This window comes from Capsicum annuum, chromosome 4 (assembly GCF_002878395.1).
Source record: "Capsicum annuum cultivar UCD-10X-F1 chromosome 4, UCD10Xv1.1, whole genome shotgun sequence".
Taxonomy (NCBI): domain Eukaryota; kingdom Viridiplantae; phylum Streptophyta; class Magnoliopsida; order Solanales; family Solanaceae; genus Capsicum; species Capsicum annuum.
The window spans coordinates 224,934,279-224,952,187 of record NC_061114.1 but is presented as its reverse complement, the minus strand read 5'-3'; the positions used below and the strand labels follow the sequence as shown (position 1 = coordinate 224,952,187).

At 31.4% G+C, this 17,909-nt stretch overlaps 1 protein-coding gene across 1 annotated transcript; it reads right to left on the bottom strand.

Annotated features, from left to right (window-relative positions):
* Positions 1-5,360: 5,360 nt before the first annotated feature.
* LOC107868571 (putative F-box protein At3g10240) lies at positions 5,361-6,685 on the bottom strand. The gene has a single exon (XM_047411203.1). It carries the CDS (start codon positions 6,666-6,668, stop codon positions 5,763-5,765), a length of 906 nt encoding a protein of 301 aa, XP_047267159.1. The 5' UTR covers positions 6,669-6,685; the 3' UTR covers positions 5,361-5,762.
* Between the last annotated feature and the right edge of the window lie 11,224 nt (positions 6,686-17,909).

Here is a 17,909-nt window from a genome sequence, read left to right as displayed (position 1 = left end):
ATTTACTCTTGGCAGTATGTACAATTCAATTCGATAAAATCTTCTCTCAAGAGATCTTCTTCGTCAAGAGACAAATATCCTAACTAAACTATGAGCTATTTTGTCTAAACATCTAGAAATACATATAAAATCAACATGATCAAAACATGCTTGAGAGCGTTCAAATATCTTCACGCATCACTTTGTTTCCCATGAAATAGTTGCTCATTTCCGGATCACCCATCAACAACATTTTTAGAGTCAAATAAAACTTTCACTTTCTTCCATCCGTTAAATGATAGCACGTTCAAGATCAGAGGCAATTCTAAGATTTATAGACCATGGGTGAACCATTTTTTTTTTTAAAAAAAGGAAAAATTTGTTTGGCGGGAATTGATCTCCAAACGTCAAGGTAGATAACCTTTAACCAAGTGGACCATGTAGTCTTCTTAAACATTGGTGCTAACATGTAATAACTAATTTTAGAAAAATAGATACATAAAATATCTAGTTTTATAAAGAAATCATGAATTCACGTACCCCATTTTTTAAGTGTAAATTCGCCCCTAATCAAGATCATTTCTAATAGTTATTAGCCAACCATCGAAATTTACCCTGCATTAATTAAATTTCAGGTCCTTCAATTTCATGTATACATCCTTTCCAAACGAGTCTGTATACGAAGGTTAGATCAATTTAAATAATGAGCTTATTTGTTTTACACAAACCGATAGTTATAGATAATTGTCCATTATTAGTGAGATCAATAATATGAAAGAAGTGTATATGAGATAAAATCCTTATAGCTTAGTTAATAATGTGAAAATAGTAACAACTTGTTATGACCAGTTGTCATGATTCTGCTCTCTTTAATTAATAAAATGTTGAGTCAAGATGTTTGAAATGCACATACATAATTACCAGCTGTTCTAGACATTAGAAAAATTATTATTACTCCTACTGTGGAATATCTGTAGAAAATTCGTAGTAATTAAGTAATATTTTATCTCATGATAAAGATAGCCCATGAAATTTAACAAGAAAAATGTTTTTCAATGGTAGATTTCTGAAATAGCTCTAGACTTAGGTAAGTAGCCATGTGAAAAGTTGAAAAATAATCCAGACCGAATTTTCTCTACTATTTACTCTAAGTACACGTAAGGATTAGCTTCTAATTGTGTATTAGGAATTTCTTAATCAATTAATAAAATTAAAAGTAGGTCATTTAAGCCAAGCTTTATCTAGTTGTTATGGAACTATATCAACGGTGTGGTGGAGTGGTAAGTATCCTTCCATCTTTAATCGGAGATTTCAGATTTGAGCTATAGATATAAAATCGCTTTTGATAAGGGGTCTTTACCTCTATAATAAAATTTTTCAAAGCGAATCCAAATAGATTAAAACTCTAATGCGGTATCAAACAACTAATGGAAAAAAAAAGTTGTTAAGGTGGGTGTAAAATGTGGGTTCCTATCCTCCTTTTGAACAAGAACTTATACCAAATTTTCTTGTAATGGTTAAGACTTGTAATATGAAACGCATCAAAAACATATGTAGGAAAAAAAATAAGAGAACTGTTTTTTTCTTATTTGTGATTGAAATGCTGACAAATTTGCAATGCCACACACGGCAATCCATCCTATTTCGACCATCAATGGCCGATTTGTAATCCACTATTGCGTGTCCACAATCAAATAAAAACGAAAATACTTTTGTAGTAATCATTGGGCTCAGCGAGCTCGAACATATTTTTACATGATGTGATATTGTCTGATTCTAAATAAACTTTACATGATTTTCGAAAAAGTCCTCACTGAATTAAAACTTAGATTTGTTTCTGACCAATGGCAACATAGAATAAGGTAGGAATCGAAGTTTTATTTTTTTTATCATTGGATAAAGTGAAAACCACAAAAATAGGAAGAAGAAAAAAAGATATGAAAGACTATGAAAATTAGTTAAATGCTTGATAAAAACAATCTTAGAAACGCCTACGTACTCTAATCTCTCTGTACGACACCCAAAACATTAGAAAATTTACAACCTACTTGTAGAATCTCTCCCCAAACAACAAACAAACAAAAAGGATCTATTTATTTTTAAATTGGATTTTTTTATTCGGCGTATTTATATTGATTTTGATTAAACTCGATCAGACTTCATGTTGGGGGATAAGTCGGTTCTTAATAAAGACAAATTCATATTTAGAGCTCAAATTTAAAATTTCTAATTAAAGATGAAGGAATACCTACCAGTGATTAGTATTAAAGTTTAAATCCTTAGTGCATAATTATCTATTCGTCTCTGACTATGCCCCAATCATTCTGGTTTGAAAAGTTGGATTAACAAGCTAATTAAATGATCGACGTTCTTGTTTTATGTTACAAACAGCATGCAATAAGATTAAGGAGATATTATGATGTTGACTGTATAAAACTGAGAGAATTAATAACAATGTTTGCTGATGATGTCCTTTCTAAGTCTATAATTAATAATTACTAAATAGTTTAATATAATTTAAATACCTAATCTTTAACAAACCCTTTCATTTTCATACCAATTGCGTGGGAGGCACGTATTGGAGGTCATCAACGAATTAATACAAAAGATCCCACAACAATAAACTATTTAAGGGGGCAGATATTATCTCACCAAATAACAAATGTAATATTCCCATTGATTTCTTTTGTAAACTCATTAATTCGAGTATACTTTATGCTGGACTTTTCTTGAGAGGTAAAGGTAATCATGAAAACAATGATGTGGTTGAATACATTTTACTTTTGTAAAAATTTATTCACTTAAAATAAGTACCCATTTTCTTTTTCTGGTGTCAATTGAATTAATTTTTAAAATTAAATTAAATTAAACAACTCAATATTTTAAAATTAAATTTGAATATTCAAAAACTATACTAGAAGCATTTTAAGTTACAATTTTACTCATATCAATATGATTGAAAAATATATTTTACAATGTTAATCAAACTTAATTTACATAGTTTGAATTGCGATAAGTAAAAATCAAAAGAATAATGGAGGAAGTAGGAGTACTAGTTATTGCCCATAATAACTGGAAGTCTGGAACCTATCAATGAAAAAAATAAATCACATAATCAGCTGAAACATATTAAATTTCAATTAAATTTATCGTAATGGTGTACTCCAATTAACGTGATATTTTGTGATTAAGACCGTATTAATTAAAAAATTTGACCAGCATAATTCATGTTTTTTGAACCCTAAAATCCGGAATGCTGCCGCTAATGTTACTGTTCATCAACATGAGAGTCAAGAGGTTGTTATGTCCACATTTTGTGCAATGAGTTTATGATTAGAGTTAAAAAGGGTTAGAATCTGAAATGTATGAATTCAAAATTCAGTTCTGTTAATTTATTTGGGCGAGTTGATGTATACCATGTTTGAAATTTAATTCTGCTAATTTCGACCAAATCCTAACTCTTCATTCGATGTGTATATTATCTGCATTTCAAACATAGTCCTAGTCAATAAATGAGTTTAATATAATTAAAGTTAGGGTCAGAATTTGAAATTTATGAAACCAAAATTCAATTCTGCTAATTGATTTGGGCGAGTTAGTGTATACTATGTTTGACATTCAGATATGCTAATCTAGATCAAAGCTATTGAGTTTTACTGTTATAACCAGTAAAATATACACCAACTCGCCCCATTCGATATGTACATCATGAGCATTTCAAACATAGTACTAGTCAAAAAATTTTGCTAAAAATACCATAAACAAAGAGGTAGATTTTGCTGAGACTCCTTGTGTTAAAATGAAGGAAGAAGAAAGAGTTCATTATTGTACAAAATATTATGACTTACTTTATAAGTTGTGTTAGGGTTATATCTCCGATCATGCGCATAGTGAATACTTCAGTGTATCGAACTGTCCTTTTTATCAGATACGATTTTTGCAAAAAAATAAATTGAACTTTAGCAAGACTAACACCACTAACTAGTCTTATTTAGTAGAAATTCCTACGAGTTCTAGATTTTGGCAGTCTTTCGATCGAGCTTACGAACATGACTCGCACAATATCGGGTTCTTGTTAGGTGCTGTATATTTTTTATTTTGTCTTTTACACAATTGATACTAGTTACGTTGTATAAGGTTTCTTTTTGTCTCACAAGCGGGTGCAATCGAAGTTTAGTTGACTAAAAATATAAAACTTTGTCCATCAACTTTGTGCGACAAAAAAGAAATTTTTATAAATAGCTATAGTTTGGACCGTAGGCAATTTTTGGGCTTAATGCATCAGTGTTTGTAGAAGTCCACTAGAATACACATGTTATGGAACGATAGATCCACTCTTCCACCTAATCCTTAACAACCAATAGTTGAATTACAGCAAAACGAAATTAATACAACAAACTATACTAACGTTTTACCAAAAATAAACCATGTATTACAATCCCCACCAAATAACCTTCGGATTATCAACTTGAAAAATGTTAATCTAACCACATTCAAAATTCACGTGTCACGCGCCTTCACGTCCAATTGTCAATTGTAGTTATTCTACTTACTGATCAATGGTGGCAGTGCCAATAGGCTTTCATTGTAAGTACAAATGCTGAAGTTTTGAACCCAGCTAGGAAATTCATGGAGTTCAAAGTATCTCCAACTCTTTTTCGTGATATCATATATAGAACTAACAAACCAAAACATCATCACTTGACGTTGAGTACATTGTAAATACAATTTGTTCACCAATAATACTCGCAAATTCTATAGGGAAAGTGTTTGTCTCCTTCCCATTCTAAAAGAAAATCGAAATATCTGATGTTCCCATTCTTCTTCATCTACAAAAATCCATAGATTGATGTCTTCATATCCCAAAAAATATATTTTTTAAAAAATGAGGACTCCTAATTTTCCCTTCACTTCTATTAACATATAATCTTTTTTGAATTCTTGTAAATTATAACCTAATTCCCAATACACTTCAATACATGTGAAAGTTTCCTATTTAACATCAAATGCATGCAACTATACTTCTTTTTGGAGCATAGTCCATATCTGAGTTCACCAAGCTGATAATCATGTTCGTCATATTTAATGATCTTCCTCCATGATTTTCAATGCCTAACGTGAATTAATAGTCAAAAGAACTTTATATTTATTTTTTCGAGGCTCAAAACCTATTGAACAGATACTCTAAGAAACATCTAAATATTCCAAGTAGAAAAGAAATCTAACCTCTCTCGTATTGGGATTGCAAATTGCAAATATACTTCACATCCAACAAACCATTGTTTAATTTGGAGCAGATAGGATAATCTAAAAATATCCAGATTCACCTGCATTATTTGCTGAGAATACACAATAACAAAAATAAATCATGTATTACAATCCCCACAAAATAACCTTCGCATTACAATCTAGGTCTGCACTACTGTAATCTTTACATAATTTGTATGCAAACTATCTATAAAAGCAATATATAAAAAGGATAGCTATACTGCTTCAGTAAACTATCAAGACGATCTCACAAAGATGCAATTTCAGTGATCCATCAAATCAGCCACTCCTATTGGGGCAAATAGAGAATGAGTCCAATATAATTGTCTAGTAAGACTGTAGTTATACTTGAGGATGACGACTGCCAATATTTGTCAATGGGAATAGAATTTCAGTGTAAGTAAAAATGCAGCTATGGCCTGTATACCGATCAGGAAGTCCTTGGACTACAAAATGTCTACAACTCTTTTGCTCGATATCGTTAAAAAAAACAATCCAAAATAGTACTTGAACAACTAGTGATGCCAAATACTGCAAGTGTACTTGTAAGCCATAGCATTATCCAAGCTTATATCTTTCCATCCTGAAGGAAATCGAATTTTCTCATATTCTTCCCATTGTTCATCTTCTCCCAGAACCCATAGATAGATTTCTTCTCTATCCCACAAATTTAAAAAATTCAGAATTCCTAATTTTCCCTTCACTTGTATTAGAATATAATCAGGTAGGCATTCATGTAAAGTATTATATAATCTCCAATACACTTGGATAGTTGTGAAAGTTTCAGATTTAACATCAAATGCAACTATACAAAACTCAGGAGTATGGCTAAATCGACAGATAATCCCACTAATGCAAACTCCGGATCTGTACGGAGAAGTACGATGACCATTTTCAGTGACCTCTCTCCATGATTTATCCACGCCTAAAGTGAAAACCCATGCTCTTCCTATTCCTCCTAATATATCAATACTCAAAACAACTTTATATTTGTTTTCTCCGGGCTCAAAACCTATTAAGTATTTATCAATATCGAAATCTTGCAAATAGGGAAGAAATCTTACTTCACTGGTACTGGGATTGCAAATCGCGATATACTTCACGTCCCATATGCAAAATAAACCATTAGAGGATTCGCAATTATCATGATAATTTACAGCACCATTAAAGTGATCATGCAACCTATTAAAATTCTCAATTTTATGATACTTGTTGGCATTGCCATCTTCATCATCATCCTGTATAGCGTAAAGAGAGCCATTTAGCCATAAAATCAACTTGGTATCACCAAGATTGATCGTTGAATAATGGGATAAATGGAGATTCACAAAATTTGGCTCCACGACGATTGAATTATAAAATTTTGAAATGCATCGAAAACGCATTGACAGGAAGCCACGAGAAAATTTGGGCGGTAACATCGTCAGGAATTGATTGGTCTTCTGGTTCCATCGACATCTTTGACGGCTCAAAAAAATTATTTTAAAATGTTTATTTAAGTCCTGATAGATACTTTTGGGCTCAATGCTTTCATTTCTTGATCCATTTAGAGTCATGAAATGGGCCTTACTTTGCAAAAGATCAAGTCTAGGAGTCCACTAGTAGATTTTGTTTGTTGTAGGAGCCCAAGTATGTTTTGCCAGCCCATTATATTGTTTTTCACATCTTTCTCCTTTCATTATTTATTATATTTTCCTTTGAGGCATCAAGAATATAAGATTCTCATTAGGTGTTTCGTATTCCGAATTGAAGTCTGACTAATTCGATTTTACACGGCGTAGGATTCATTCGAGGAGAACTCTCCTTATAAAGGATTTTTCCATACTTGTGATTCGAGATCCTAACCTCTAACTAAGAAAGAAACAGTCTCATCCGTTGCAACACATTATTTAGTGAATAGTTTAATTTTTTATTCGGAACTCATGCACATACAAATACAAATATTGAATGATAATAGGCACATAAATCGAGTCGAGATCTTGATTCCCTCAATCCATAATATCAGTGAAAAGATGACTTAATAATTAATCAAAGTTGAAAGAAGAATAAAAGAAAGATGCTGGTGGAGCTAATAATTCATCTTAATTTATTTCCTAATATAGCTTATAGATTCTTGAAACAATTATATCAAAGATGAAAAGTTATTAAGAAATGAACTAAACAAAGAAGAAAATGATGTACATAAATCTGAAATTTTTTAATTTCTCGTCTTTTTATCAAACGGATAAGTACTATTATTAAAGTAACTTTGAATGATATTCCACAAAAACAAGAATCTTTTTAACTTTTTTTTTATCCAAATGAATATATGCATATTTTTGGAAACAACTTTAATGTATTGCTTATAGCCTAAAAGATATAGTCCGGTCTACTAAAATTTCAGCGATATGCAAAATTTGAAAAATCATATATTTTTATAAGTGATTGTTTCTACAACTTGAATCCGCATGCCAATAATTTTACTGGTTACTCACCTTTGCACACCCCTACTGGTTACTCACCTTTATACTGCTCATATCTTAATGTGCAGAATCTCAATTATAATTATAATTAAAGAAAAGTGTTGCTTATTAGAGATTCGCTGCAAATGACATTCATGTTTAACCACAAGTGAAACTTAGTCTAATAATTCTATTTTTTCACTCCAACTCTGGCATTGATATCGGTATAGCAAATCGTACTAGCGATCACTTTTTAATTCTACGAAAATTATCAAGACTTAGCTTTGTTTATATTATTATATATGACATGGTTAAGTGATCGAGTAGAGAAAACCTTTTTTTTTTTTTGCCTTATTGGAGCTCACCTCTTAATGCATTAAAGGGTGAACCAAATACATTACTAGTAGATCAATCAATTTTTAATTTTTTTTTTTCGTTTTTCATTTTTCACATGTAACAAGAAGCCAAGAATTCATTTGATACAACAGAAGAGAAGAAATTAAGAGTTATTCATAAATCTGGTTTGGACCGACAAAAGAGTACGAAAATATACGATCACTAGGCACTGCAAATCATATTACCACGTAAATTCACAAATTCGAATTAACCGGACCAATAAAGCTAAAAAGGAGTAAAATATAAAGGAACATGATAGCACCCTAATTAAGTAAATACACATACATAACATAAAAGAAATCTTTCGATAGACTAAAGTTCCTATTATATGCAGGTTCAGACCGGTCTAATTCAAGGTGCAGCAAAAGCATCATCGACCCATCTAATGATTTTGGAATTAGAAACCTTATTACCATCATTCTTGGAAGAATTTTTAAAAGTAGGAAACCAAAGAAAAGATTGAGTAGCAGCTTTGAATTTATTGACTTGCTTTCTGTGACGTATTCTCCTTAGAGCCACATCTTTGTTCATTTGCCCAGCTGACTTCAAGTAGATCTGGCTAGTTACTACACCCCTTGATATTTCATTATCTTCTTCCTCTTCCTCTACTTGAAAATCATCTTCAATAATCTCATCATGTTCATGACTAGAAATATTACTAGATTTCTTGTCTGGAAAATGCTTTTTTGGGACCATGGAATTACTAGCCATTATAAATATGTGGGATGCAAGAAAAGAACTTGAGGATAAAGAAAGTGGTTTATGTGCTAGATTTTGTTTAGAGACTATATTAGAAAGGGACATGTATGTTATATCTTATATGTGCTTCTATAGGGAAAATAGATAAGTGACCAGACATAGGTTAATATTATATTTATGTGAAGACTGACAAGGTCGGTGGTTGGATTCCTTTTTATAATGTGGTGGTGTTTTCGATGCAGATGTTGGATTTTGGGAAGGGCCTATGAACTTTAATGGACTTGTGATTGTGTAAGTCCAAATGTTGATTTTGGACCTAGTCTGCAGGTCCAAATATGATTGTTCATTTGTGCAGTGCTATGAGTTGTATGAAGTTTGCATAAGCATAAAGTGAGTTGGGCTTTAATTTGTGCACTGATATGATTCGCGTGAAGTTTGCAGAAGCATAGAATGAGTTTGGCATCGGCATTGTGACATCTAACTGCTGAATTCAAACTTGGAGATACAAAATTTGCTATAACTCTCTAAAAACCAAAAGGATGGCAGCTTGGGTGTAGTTGATAAAATTATTTTCATTTGATCGATCAGGAGGTCACAAAAGTATCAGAACTCAGACGTAATTGGTAAAATTGCTGTCATGTATGAGAGCTTGGACGTAGTTAGTAAAGTTGTTGTCATGTGATCGATCAAAAGTATGGGAGCTTGGACGTAGCTTGTAAAGTTGTTGTCATTTAATCGATGGAGAGGCTATGAATTCAAACTGTGAAATTAAAATATGCTTTGTAAATGTAGCTTAGCGATTATGATCAAAGTTATATTTTAAAATAATAATCTTTCAATCTAATGCATAACTTAAAGGACACTTATTTAACTTAAAGTAAAAGTGCAAATTCTAATTTTAGGAAATAACTAATTAGTTATATTTTTATCCAATACAAGATTTATTTTATGGGTTGAGCTTCTCTCCATTTTCATTCTCTCTAGTTTTCCTAAGTTCCTACTTGGATGGGAGACACATGACATGAGTTAAAATAAATAGTTAAGATTTGACTAATGAATATTTTATTTATTTTCTTCTAAATTTTTTTACTAATTCCACAATCATAACTACAAAATTATTTTATTCATAAATATATTTTTCTAAAATTCTCTCTCTTCTTACTTTTTTTCCTAACCATGATTTAATTAGAAAAAAAAACTACTCTATGCTTAAAAAAAAAAATCTATGGTTAAAAAAATTAATAGATACACACTTATAATTTTTAAAACTTTATTATTTCTCTTTTTTCCGAATTTCTTAACTCTTATCATTTTTCCTCTTCGCCCAAAAAAAGGAATTACTAAAAGAAAAATTGACAAAGTCAAAATCATGACGACAGTAAAAAAATTTCTCATAAATATGAATCTTTGAGTAGTAAATTATTATAATAATACGAGTATTATTGATATTATAATAAAAATACTCAATTAGCATAATTAAAAAGAAATTTGGTTAGTGACAGACGCATCACTGTCACCGGCGAACCGCCGCCGATCGACCACCCAACACCAGCGCCGCTCCTCTCTCCCTTCTCTCTCTCTCTTTTTCTCTTTAAAACCACCAGAAAACCCATGCTTCGGCGAGCTGCGCGCCACCAGCAGCCTTTATTGTGAGCCCAAATGAAGCCATCTTTAACCAAGCCCTACGCCACCAGCAGCTCTCAAACAACGCTGCCACCGCCCATCCACGTAGCCTCCGCCCTCCACCAAAAAAGTGGGTAACTCCGTCGCCGATCCAGCCCCCGTCAAACACCCCATCCGCCGACGAAAAAAGCAACAGAAACAGGAGCTGGCAGCCCGAAGGACCACCACTGGTCCGCTTCTCCGCCGCCATAATTTCCACTCATCGCCGGTGAAACCTGCGAATCCATCTAACTTGATTGATTCTTCCAACTTCGCGTCGTTCCTCGCCGTCAATTCTCGCAGGCGCTGCTGTAGATCAATCTTCTCCGGCAGGAAGTCTTAGTTCATTGCACCATACAAGGTCGAGATCCCTATTTCGTGAATCTCCATCATCAACGGGGCTGCTCCATATCTAATTCTCTTTCCAACAAATTTCTGATACGCACAATAAGGATATCTTCAAATTCACCAAATTGCCCTCATCGGCCGCCGCTCCTCGCCGTCAAATCTCGTCGATGATGCAATAGAATCTTCTCCAGTATACGCAAAGCTTACAGATTCTGATTTTTATACCCCCACTTTTCTCAATCAAGATTCAAGTAAGAGACCCTTTTGGCTTTTCTTGGTTGTGGAATTGTTGGTTGAGCTGAATATTTGAGTTAACGAACAACAACAAGAAGAAGATAGGCACCATCATCATCATCATCTCAAAGAAGAAGAACGCAAAGCGCGTGGAAATTAGGTGACAGGAACACTATTCCGGCGACACTATTTCGGCGACCAATTTCTACCACAAATTGTTGGAATCCAGCGACTCAACCAAGTATAAGGACACAACACTACTAGAAAACTGGTTATTACCTGGGGATTTTCATAGGTATAATGTGGTAAAATTTCCAGGTAATTTGATTACCTGCAGATTTTCTTACCAATTAGAATCCAAAGGAAATAGCTTCGTAGGTAATTATTACCTACAGATTTATAAAGTCCCTAGGTAATTTAGCTGTGGAAATAAATTCGCAGGTATTTTATTTGCGGATTTACTTGCGGATTTTACCTGCGGATTTTCATGAAAAAAATCACAAATTATTCCCCACAAAAATTTTCAAGTAAATTCCTAGGTAATTTAGCTGTGAAAATAAATCTGTAGGTACGTTATTTGTGAATTTATTTGTGATTAAACATCAAAATTTTGCATGAATTATTTGATAAAATTTCATAAAAAGAATTTTACCTGCGGATTTTCAGAAAAAAATCCCAAATTATTCCCCACGAAGATTTCCAAGTAAATCCCTAGGTAATTTAGTTGCGAAAATAAATCCTCAAGTATGTTATTTGTGAATTTATTTGCGATTAACCATAAAAATTTTGCATGAATTATTTGATAAAATTTCTTGCTGATATTTATAAAACTATTCCGCAAGAAAATTCATATGAAATACCCCAAGTAAATCCGCAAGAACAATTTTTTTCAAGAAATTTTCATAAATATTTAGCATGTGCATCCTCATAAAAATTTCCAAATAATAATTCACATGTAAATTACTAAAAACATTTCACAATTAATCAAAAATCTATTCAAAACCTTTAATAATTCTCAAAAACATCATTCAATACAAATCTAACATAAACCCTTACAGCTAACAAAAAAACATAATTCAAAACATCCACATCAATAATGTATGATTCTTAATGGTCCAAAACAAAATATTTAAACTTGAATCCTCAATAAAACTACCAACCATCAGGATCAGATCACTTTCATTCACGTTATCAGGATTATCAATTTCATTCATGTCGTCAGAGTCACCATCACTTTCATTCTCATAAGCTTGGTTGTCTTCTTGAGATGGGCGTTCATCATTTACAGATGATTTCTTGTATACATTCTTCATCAACAAGTCTAATTAGTAATTCCTTTCTCACCCTCCTTCCACAATTGATGGACTTTGAGCAGCTAATATTTCTTGTTTCTTTCTTTCAAACTCATTCTGCATAAGAATATGTTAACTCAGGTCATAAAAAGTGGTAAAAATTCATTATTAGCATAAATTATATGATATTATAGTATCAAATAAAATCATAACAATCAGCAAATATAAATATGTATATATTAGCATTTTCAAGTAACTATACTTAATTATTTTCAAGTCACTAGTACACATTTCAAGTCACTACACTTGACCATTTTCAAGTAATTAATTCACATTTCAAGTCATTACACTTAACCATTTTCAATTCACTAGTACATATATCAAATCACTACACTTAACCATTTTTAAATAATTAATTCACATTTCAAGTAATTATACTTAACCATTTTCAATTAACTATACTTAACCACTTTCAAGTAACTAATTCACATTTCAAGTAACTACACAAACAATTTTCAAGTCACTAGTACACATTTCAAGTCACTATACTTAACCATATTTTCAAGTAACTACCACTACTAGAAAAAACAAGAAAAGCAGCCACAAAAACCGATCACATGTGGTCGCTTTTCCTGTTTTCACTTCACAAGTTACCAAACTAAACTAAATTCAAAATAAAAGTTCACATTTCAAATACCTACACTTAATATTTTCAAGTCACTAATTCACTTTACAAGTTACCAAACTAAACTAAATTCAAAACAAAATTTCACATTTCAAGTACCTACACTTAAACATTTTCAAGTCACTAATTCACTTCACAAGTTACCAAACTAAACTAAATTAAAAACAAAAGTTCACATTTCAAGTACCTACACTTAAAACATTTTCAAGTTGTTAATTCACTTCTCAAGCGACCATGTACTTTACTAAATTCAAAACAAAAGTTCACATTTCAAGTACCTATACTTAGCATTTCAAGTAACTAACTTCGTTCACAAGTGACCATGTACTTTACTAAATTCAAAACAAAAGTTCACATTTCAAGTACCTACAATTAAACATTTTCAAGTCACTAATTCATTTCTCAAGTGACCACACTTACTAAATTCAAAGCACAAATTCACATTTCAAGTACCTACACTTAAACATTTGCAAGTCATTAATTCACTTCTCAAGTGACTATGTACTTTACTAAATTCAAAACACAAATTTACATTTCAAGTACCTACACTTAAACAAATCGAAGTCACTAATTTACTTCTCAGGTGACCATGTATCTTACTAAATTCAAAATAAAACTTCACCTATCAAGTACCTACACTTAAACATTTCAAGTCACTAATTCACTTAACAAGTTACCAAACTAAACTAAATTCAAAACACAAGTTCACATTTCAATTACCTGCACTTAAACAATTCGAAGTCACTAATTCACTTCTCAAGTGACCATGTACCTTACTAAATTCAAAACAAAAGTTCACCTTTCAAATACCTACACTTAAATATTTTAAGTCACTAATTCATTTCACAAGTTACCAAACTAAACTAAGTTCAAAATACAAGTTCACATTTGAAGTACCTACACTTAAACAAATCGAAGTCACTAATTCACTTCTCAAGTGACCATGTACATTACTAAATTCAAAACAAAAACTCACCTTTAAAGTACCTGCACTCAAAAGCTCAACCTTTAAAGTACCTACACTTAAAACATTTCAAGTCACTAATTCACTTCATAAGTTACCAAACTAAACTAAATTCAAAACAAAAGTTCACCTTTAAGGATATCAAGATTTCACTCACTCCCCAAATGTAAGGGACCATATCAAGCCTAACTCTAATAACATTTCAAATTAGGCTATAAACCTAACTCACACCCCAAAGGCTAGCTCAAAGGAAAGACATTGCTCAAGCCTTAAAAATAAAGTGAAACAAAAGCATAACGAACACCAAATAGTCCCTATACGCATGCTTTCTAGCATCATTACATAAAGTATAACGGAAATTGCATCGACAGAGACTTACGGGTTGATGATAACGAGTAATAAGAAGAAAAATTGAGCAACACAGAAATCCAAATGAATTACCACAGAAAGATTGATACCACAGCTCCGTAGAGTAAATGCGACTCAAACAGTAATAAAATAACACTTTTAGTTTTTCTTAAAGTTGAGTGCAGGAATTGTAAGTTGTATAGAGAATGTAGAAGGTGTTCGTTGATGAGAACGTGTTTAAGAGAAGAAGGAATCTGATGATAAGAGGTCTCCCTTTGAAAAATAAGAAAGGGTTGTTTATATAGTGAAAAGATTTAAAAGTAAAAGAAAGGAGAATAATTTTATAAATCAATTAAAATGAAAATAAAAGGAAAAAAAATATTCCAGCATCAATCAAGAATCAATTAAGAAGAGGTATTGTATCTAATTTACCATAATTAGGCATGTAAAATGTTAGGAATTATGAAAAACAAATCTGTCGTTAACCATATGTAGAAAAATGGTGAAATCAATTAATCATATAAAATCAAGAATCTTTGGTTATGCATGAAATCAACCACTTAATATTCACCTAACAGTAAAATTAAGAGATCAACCACATTATTTTTTTTTTTTTACCATAAACATCGATCTGTCACAATCATGAGAGATGGACAAATTTAACAACTTAACAACTGTTTAATGAATCAATAATACAAATAAAATCAGTAAATTTCAAAATTAAATAACAATTAACATCATTAAAATTGATATTTTCACGAATACTAATCTAGACGAATTAACAAACAACGAAATTAACCAAAACATCTTCTTGAATTTCAACTTCAAAATCTATCGAATCAAAAAGAGAGTGAAATTTAGTCATAAATTTAAATACGAAATCAAACCCGGATGTGAATTCTTAATTTGTCATTTTTTGATGAAAGATGGGTCACCAGAGCGGCGGGTGAAGCGGGGTCCGGTTGTGTTCGTCGTTGTTGCTAGTTTCGCATGGCGGTCGGCGCTAGTTCACCGTGGAAGGAAGAGAACGGAGGAGGAGGCTTAGCGGCTGCTGTTGGAGCATGGGACCCGATTAGCGGCAGACATCGATTTGACTGGTGGCGGGAGATGGTGGAGATGACGAGGGAGATGGACTAGTGGCTGTTTTCTGCGGTTGTTCCCGTTGTCTGGTGGCAGCAGAGACGGGGCTTCACCGGAAGGGATAGAAAAAGGAAGGGGCAGCGGCGGCGTTGCATTCCCGCCAGTCGCATGGCTGTTGCACAGCGGCGACGATGGCAGAGCTCGCTGGAGGCGGAGATTTAAGAGGGGAGATGGCGAGGGGAGGTGGCGGTTGAAGCGTGGGGTTCACCAGCAATAAGGAGAGAGGGCGGCGATAGGAGTGTTTGGAGAAAAGAGAGAAGCTAGAGAGAGAGACAGGGTGTGCGACTGGTTTTTTATCAATGAAATTAGGGTTTTGGTGTTTTGGTTTTTAAGGAAAGACAATGGGTACGTGATCTCAGCCATTGGATTGTTTAGATTCATAGCTAAGATTAAAAGGATAAGAAAAATAATTGGGACTTTAAATGTGGCTAGAATTGTAATAGCTTGTATAAGAATTGGCTATAATTTGGTCATAATTGTAATGGATTAAATAAAATTAGGCTAATATTGTAATGAATTGGATGAAAAAGGGTTAAAAGATAAATAAACTAGGCAAATTGATTTCAACTCAGGCTGTTATTTAAATAATAGTAGAGATGATGATGATGATGATGATGATGATGATGATGATGATGATCATGATGATGATGATAATAATAATAATAATAATAATAATAATAATAAATAATAATAATAATAATAATAGATAATGTATTTGTAAATTGTGAGCGTGCATATTTACAAAAAATAATTTAATAAATACTGATAAAATTATGAAAAAAAAACTCGTATTTGAATTAATAAATTATAAAAAATGATACTAAAAGTAATAAAATAATTTTACATTTTTAAATAATGAATGTGACACGTCAAAAATTATTTGGTAGCAGAATAAATATTAATATCAAAAGTTAAATAATTTTGATAAAATGACAGCCTAAAAAGAGTATCAGGAGGTCAAAATTGGGTGTTAACAATGCCATCACAACTTGACGTCCCTTTTGGCCACTGATGCCAATACCCACATTAGCTATTTAGATCATTGACACATCATTTGCACCTGAAATCATAACATCTAAAAAATATATTGTAAAAAATAAATAAATCAAAAAGTAAGTTTTGGTATTTAGGTGTTTTTATATGAAAACAAGATTTAGTCTTAGTCGTCAATCTCATGAGATCGATGGCTGTGATTAAAATTAAAAAAAAAAATTAGTTTAAAATGAACCAAATTGAATTCAAAAATAGGTTAAAATTGACATCAATTAGATATAAGGTTGACTAGAATTTAAATAAAATTGAAAAGATAATTGAAATAGCTAACTTAGGCTGCTATTTAAATATAATAATAAATTTATAGTAATAATAAATTAAAAAATATTATAAAAATTGTTATTCTTACAATAAATTACGTATGTATGTCACATAGAAAATATTATATAAAAATTACTGAGCATAAATACAATAATAATAATAATAATAATAATAATAATAATAATAATAATAATAATAACAATAAAATCAGGTGACATCTTTTGATTGTTTTCTCTATGAGATTTTAAGAAAATGAATGCAACAACTAACCCGATTTAGTCCCACAAATTGGGGTCTGTTGAGGGTACAATATACGCAGACCTTACCGTTGAGGTAAATAGGTTGTTTTCAATAGACGCTCGGTTTAAGAAAAATAGTCTGAAGCTGTCCAATTTCAAGAAAAAATATTAGTGAAAATTGATTTAATATTGACCTTTGATCAAATATGATGAACGGTTGAGATTAGAATTGAGGAGATGAGTCAAATTGGGATTAGATATTGGGTTAAAAAAAATTTAATTGGTGATTTCGATTGATTCAAATTAAACTCAATTAACACAAATTGAGTATAAATGGCTAGAATTTAAATAAATTAGAAAAATTGAATTGAATTAGGTTGATATTTAATAAATATATTAACTATATAAAATTAATTTTAAAAAATAATAAAATTATTATTTTTAATAATTGAGTGAACTTCTATTTAATAAATATAGGAAAGCCGTAATAATAATAATAACAACAACAACAACAACAACAATAATAGACAGTGTTTGTAAATTATGGCAATGTATACTTGCTGAAATGATTTAATAAATATAGTAAATATATAGATTAATATAAATATGAATTATTTGTTAATTAGTTGGCACAATAGTCCGCAAAAAAAAGCGACGGATGTTAAGACTCGATATAAATGAAATAATAACATAATAATAATAACGAGGAAAGTAATAAGACTCGATATAAATTTGGATTAAAATGAACCAAATTGAATTCAAAAATCGATTAAAATTGACATCAATTAGATATAAGGTTGGCTAGAATTTAAATAAAATTGAGAAGATAATTGAATCGACTTAGACAGCTACTTAATAATAATAATAATAATAATAATAATAATAATAATAATAATAATA